Source organism: Convolutriloba macropyga, chromosome 12 (assembly GCF_964194025.1).
Source record: "Convolutriloba macropyga chromosome 12, txConMacr16.3, whole genome shotgun sequence".
In the NCBI taxonomy this organism is placed as follows: domain Eukaryota; kingdom Metazoa; phylum Xenacoelomorpha; order Acoela; family Convolutidae; genus Convolutriloba; species Convolutriloba macropyga.
In genome coordinates, this window is record NC_134479.1 from 45,307,399 (window position 1) to 45,314,131 (window position 6,733).

At 34.2% G+C, this 6,733-nt stretch overlaps 1 protein-coding gene across 1 annotated transcript in view; it reads right to left on the bottom strand.

Annotated features, from left to right (window-relative positions):
* Positions 1 to 6,396, bottom strand: part of LOC142351213 (uncharacterized) — a 47,074-nt gene extending 40,678 nt beyond the window's left edge. The window contains exons 1-2 of the mRNA XM_075403342.1: positions 6,270 to 6,396; positions 2,324 to 2,468 (exon numbers count right to left, since the gene is read on the bottom strand). Coding sequence (XP_075259457.1) covers positions 2,324 to 2,468; positions 6,270 to 6,306 — 182 coding nt within the window. The 5' untranslated portion in view covers positions 6,307 to 6,396. The remainder of the gene's footprint in view (positions 1 to 2,323; positions 2,469 to 6,269) is intronic.
* Positions 6,397 to 6,733: the final 337 nt, after the last annotated feature.

Consider the following 6,733-nt stretch of genomic DNA (forward strand, 5'->3'; position numbering starts at 1 on the left):
TGTCTAGAGGTTGTATTTCTGTGTATATTCCGTTAAGGAACTCAAATAGTGTATCTGATAGTGGATGGAATAGTGTATCGTATATAAGAGAGGTATATTTGTTTGTAAGTGGATCACAAATAAATAAAATCGAGCCTTTTGTGAGTTGTTTTCCGTAAATTTCTATTAAGTATGAGAGAAAAGCAGTCCGTGAAAGGTGTGAAGCCTTCTCTGGTAAAGAAAAAAATGGCTGTTGGTCTAGTGTAAAATAGTGTGCCTTTATTTGTTTTGCTATGTTTAATAGAATGTTTAGTTCGTCGTGGTTTTGATATTGTTCAATATCAAAGGGAGAGATTTCTTTCATTAAACGTTGGTTCTGTTGTGTCAGAACTACGAGCTGTAACTCGTCAGAGTGTGCTTGGTAATTAGATGATGATTGTTGAGGGTGTTGGTCCATGGTGCATAGTTTTGTATTTTGTAGATAGTGATTCTACTTTTTGCGGGATAGTGTTTCCCTTTTTCTATATTTTAAATAAAGAAGAATTAACTAGCTATTTAATCTAATTTTAGGTTTCTTTCGAAGCAGAAAAAAGGGTGTTTTATATGAGTTCTTTTTACGGTTAGAGTTTGTTAACTCACTGGCCGCACCAGTTAAGGCAGACCCGATATGGGCTCCTTTTACAGCCTTAAGGTATATAGAGCTACGGCTACTTATTTCTGCGCGCGAAGTAGACTTACCTATATCTCTAAGACTAACCGACTCTGTTATAAAACACAAGGAGATAACTTCTATTACTAATATTACGTTGATCAAGAAGTGTAGCACCGGAGTCAAAGGTATACACATGGTGTATCTAACTAACTAATAGACTGACTATAGCAAGTTCAGTTCTCTCTATTTGAAAGAGAAAAGTGTCTTCTCAGTCTCTGATTGGTTGAAGGTGTACGTTCAGTATTCCTACTGCTACAATATCATATCATATCATATCATATCATATCATATCATATCATATCATATCATATCTTATCATATCATATCATATCATATCATATCATATCATATCAAATCATATCATATCATATCATAATCATATCATATCTTATCATTTCGTATCATATCATGGTTGATAAAGTTTCTCTATTTTTCTTGTTACTTTGTCATATGGTGTGCTACGAAGTTTCTAGCATTTCTGGCTGAAATTTATAGCAATATTCGGCAGAAATTGTCAAGTTGCATTTAATAATGAACTGCATTCAAGAAATTTGATTTTAATGAAATTTAGGCCAAAACAATCTACAAATCATTAATTTTGGCAGAAAATAGCGACGTTCAAAATCTCATCCCTTCAGAAGACTCTGTGATGTCTAAGAAATACAACCAAAGATATACTGTTTGAAGATAGAAAATGAAAATATATTTATTTGAAAAACATTTGAAACGAGGGGAATTTTTTTAATGAAGCGTATCACTCAACCTTAAAAGTGAAAATAAAATGTCATTTTAGATTTTTTTCAGATAGCGATCAATTTAAGCTCACCTGGTGGGCTTTCAATCTGGTATTCATTTATGGATTAAAGTAAATCTTAAAAAGTAAAATTTTAATAACTTAATTTGGATCATCAAAATTCCCCAAAACGAGAAATCCCGTCGATAGACCATAGTGATATCAAAAAAGACTATAATTCTTCATTTGGGCGCATATGAATATAACACAGGGAGTGATTTGTTACTCAGGGAATCAGGCAGGGCATTTTAAAACGTTCAATGAAATTTTAATGCAATTCTATGGGACTCCTAGAAGAAAAATTTGTGGTTTTTAGACATAAGAAATCGTCGGTATCGTCGGTTTTTTAGCCTAAGAAATTTTTAGTTGGCATCATCGTTTCTGACAAATTTGGTATCGTCTTTTTGAAACGTAAGAGATATTCGGTATCTTCTTTTATAAACGAAAGAGAGATTCGATTGCCATATCTCAAACATGAATAGGCATTGTTGTTTTTTGAACATTGCTTCAACAGATGTCTTAAAATTGACGATACTGAAACTTTCTTACATTCGAAACCGACAAACCGAACAAACCGAACGTACAGATGCTTTGCTACGTATGAAACCAAACGTACCGAATATTTCTTAGAATTTTTTTGTAGTTTTTGTTCGGCGGTCTTCTCAAGTAGGGAACCAATCTGGGGAGCATTTTGTTCTCAAAGAAACGAATGATTCCTCGAGCGCATCCAAAGACCAGAAATGTTTTTAATAAAAAAATTCAATTTTAGAGATGTCATTCGAAATACGCTAAATATTTGCCTTAAGTCTTTCCGAAGAGGGATTCGATAGAATTATAACCTGAATTGACGGCAGAGTTGACCGTAAAGTCCCACACCCAACGAGAGCCAGAATGTTAGAGATTCCCATTCAGGAGAAGGTGGGGTTGTTTTAAAGAAGTTGTCTCTTTCTGGCAATTGAGACTCAGCACTTGTCAAGATGAGAGCTAAAAATTTCAGTAAAATTGATCTTAATTGGACAGTAAAAATGTACTCATGAGATTTTTTTCTCCAGTAGCATTTCTGAAGCATTTTTTTGAGGTTACACTACCGATTAAATTTTACTTGCGAAAGCTTTTTTCGATATAATTTTATTTTGTTTTAGATTTAACAAATGGTAGCAGCTCATACCGCATATGTACATGTAAAAATTTGCGTCTTCAATTATTTTTGTTTTTATTTCGTTTCATTGTTTTCTCATTTTGTAATAATTCATTGTTCCTCTTTCCCCCGAAATTGACCCTCAGACTACAATTTCTACAACTATACATAATTATAAAGGTGCCAAAATGTCATTTAATGTGTGTTTGTGTGTGTGTGTGTGTGTGTGTGTGTGTGGGGGGGGGGGGTGTGGGTGTTAGTATTTTAAAAATCGGCTTCTTAAATGCGTGCATTCAAGTTTGGTCGATGATGTTCCTTAATCTAAATTAATTGTGACACATGCTGGGTGAAACGAAAAAATATTTTTATTTGTCCTTCCGGGATCGAGGTTTTTGGGTGATTTTTTCTAAAAAATGCGGTGACTGCGGTCAATTTTTGTAAGAAATGCGGTGATTGCGGTGAAATAAAGTATTTCACCGCATTTCATCGCATTTCTTACAAAAATTCACCGCATCAACTTCTTGTGGCCAATTGATGTAAGAAATGCGGTGAATGTGGTGAATGCGGTGAAAAAAATATTCACCACATTTCACCGCATTTTTATCAAAATTCACCGTAAAATTCATTGCATTTCTTACAAAAAATCACTGCATTCGTTTTCCAACGTTTACTTAAACTCACAAGAAAATTGATAGAAGTAAGTGACAGTTGGCGCAGTGGAATAAAGAGTTGAAGACATACAGGAGGTAGGAGATGCGAACCCGTGTATGGAAACGTCTTTTTTGTAAGAATACCGAGAATGCGGTGAAAATAAATAATTCACTACGATTCACCGCTTTCACCGCAAAAAAAGAGGAAGAAATACGCGGTGAAAACTATTTTTTTTCACCGCATTTTTTACGAATAAACCTCGACCCCGGTTACTCCCTTTTCATCATCCGTGCGGTATATTGGATTATTACCGGGATTGGAGTTAAAAAACAGCTAGTCTAGACTGGAAAAAATATGATTAACTTTGTAGCTAAATTGGACTGGTCCTTACTGCCATTTCAGCAACCATCCGATACAGCAGATTTCAACCGGGATTGGTATTAAAAACACTTTTCCAGACTAGTCTAGACTAGAAAAAATGTGATAAACTTTGTCGCTTATTGGGACTGGTCCTTACTACCATTTCATCAACCGTACGATACAACAGATTTCAACCGCGATTAGTAAAAAATAGCATTTCCAGACAAGTCTAAACTAGAAAAAATATTAACTTTGTCGCTTAAAAGATCTTGCTTTATAGCGAAAAAATGAAGCGTTGACTGCGCATCGATCTATGATAAAGATAACATAGCTCCAAAATCAAGAGAGAATAATCTATCAAAGTAATTGAGACGAAACCCAATTTCCCAACTTGATAAGAAACTATATGGAAGCTGCAAAGGTGTTTTTCCTCAACTAAATAAGAATCAAAAAGTTATTTAAAAAACCTCAATGATGACTGCAAAAGTTCTAAAAGCTTAAAACTTTGACAGTTCCTTATATAAATTTTTTTGCTTATAAAGAAAACATTTACTTTTGTGATATCAAGAAAAAACAATAAGACCAAAACTAAAAAACTTAAGGAGGCGTAAATTGTCGAATTTCAAAAAATGAATTAAAAGGCAATAGAAAACCGGAAAACTTTTTCCAAACACTCGCTCATGCGAATCTAAAACTTAAAATTGGTAATAAAAATTGTCAAATATAACAATTATCCAACTCTTTTCAAAATATTTTTTTGGAAAAAAATAGTTGAACATGGAATATTGAGTATCTCTCTCTCTCTCTCTCTCTCTCTCTCTCTCTCTCTCTCTCTCTCTCTCTCTCTCTCTCTCTCTCTCTCTCTCTCTCTCTCTCTCTCTCTCTCTCTCTCTCTCTCTCTCTCTATCCGTCTGTCTATCTATCTCTCTCTCTCTCTCCCTCTCTCTCTCTCTCTCTCTCTCTCTCCTTTTCTCTTTATTTAAGCAAACATTAGTTACCTGAAAAGTGCAATTGTTTTAGTATCCAGTTTTTCTTTTTCCAAAATACCTCAGCAAATTGTCAAAATATTTCAGTCATTCGACCAACGCATTTCTGTGCTAATGAAAGTTATAGCAATCCAAAACTTAATTTAAGTACTAAAAATTATTTCACTCGTTTACATTTTTTTCCAATTTATTTCATTGCAACTTGTTAATTAAAAATTTATCGCGGTATGACTTAGAAAACGAATCTGACTTATGCAGCGATTTTCAGTTTTTACTCCAAATTGAAAAAAAATTAAATGTCGCAAAATAAGTGACCCAATTCTGATCCGATTAAATGATCCTGTTTTTTCAAACAAAAAGGTAATTTTTTTACTTTCCGAAGTAACTACTTTTCAGAAGAAACAAATCCATAGTTTAGCGAATTTAAAATAGTAGTCGGAAGATATTACATTACATATATAATTTGAATCCAATGTGTGTAGTAGCTTTAAGTACTTGTCTGAGTCAAGCGTTTCGAAAGTTTTCAGCGCCTGAGACAAAATTTGCCAAAGTGTTAGTGCCTTTTTCACCTCTTAGAGACTATTGTGATTCTCGGTTTTTCCCCGTTGAAAGAGTCTGTTTAAACTAGACTAAACAATAGGAGAAAGAAAAGGACCTCAACCGTTGGTTGTCATGATCTGAGATATTTGCAAAAATCAAAAATCAAGAGATATAATTTGCAAAACTTCTTGCAATCTTTGTTTTGGTTTTATTGCGCTATGCCACGGCTTGATCGAAGGATTTTGGACTGTAAAAATTTCTATTCTTTAAAATCCCGCAAAAATCTGAGAATGCTTTTTTTTGAATTTTGATTTTCAGGTCAAGCCGAAGCAATCAGGATTGGCATCCTTTTTATTGTTAACCATATTTATTGAAAAGTAAATTTGCAAAAACTGCCAAATTTAGCGTTTTCTTTTTAGTAAATTTACGTTGATTCTTCTTTCTGTCCCAATTTGAGTTTTTTTCATAGGATCTACGCTCCATATTTTCATAGGATTCCATATTTTTTGCATAATACTTGAAAGTAAAATGCTTAAACAGAACTAAAATTTAACTATTCAATTTTTTAAACCTATTCCAAAAAGTATCAAAATTTGGTGCTTTGAGTGTTTCTGAGTGTTTTTTATGTAAGAAATGAACTTTTACAACAATATTTTTTGTAAAATTGCTGGAAAAATTTTTCGGCGTTTAAAAACTGATCTTTTCCAAAAAAGACCCGCCAAAAGGATTCACAGACGCTCACAGCTCAAAATCAGAAAAAACTATTATATAATCCTAGAGTTGTAGGTTTGAATTTAAATTTGGGACTATCCCATTGTAGCCCCTCGCCCCCCCCCCCCAGCTTAGTGGTCAGATAACCTAACCCCCCACCATGGTAAACATACCATGATGGGGGCTATAATTTCGTGGGGGGGGGGGGGGGCTATAATGGGAAAGACCCCTAAATTTTTACAATTGATTCAAATTCACCTTAGAGCGTCTGTTAAAGTGGGAAATGGGGGGGGGGTCCATGAGTATGCATGCGGAAAGGCACAGTATATATCCATTTTTTCCATAAACAAATCAATGTGGCGGTAGAAAAAACGTATTATAAAAGGTCAAAACTTGTACCTGCGAATATGCACAATTTGAGATGTAACAATCCCATGGCTGTTTGCACTCCTTTTGCTCGGAAAGTTCCAAAATTTCAGAATGGAAACCTTGACAGTGGGCCTCAGTTTAAAGCAAATAATGAACCGTTTGTTTAGAATTATGACCTAATTTCTTCACTGCTGTGTTTTAGCGTCAGGTAATTATATTCCACTAAGTTAGAGTTCATGATCAAACAAACACCCGGGCCGAGGAATTTGGCTAAAATTATATAAGATCAGCGGCAACTAGCGTTGACAAGTCGGAAAATTCACCGCAATTTTCTTACATAATTTTGCGTTGAATGCGTTGAATTTAAAGACAAAAATTCAACGCATTCAGCGCAAAATTATGTAAGAAATGGCGGTGAATTTTCCAACTTGTCAACGCTAGTTGCCAATGATCTTACATATTTAGCGTTGAATTTAGCGTAGATCTTACATAAT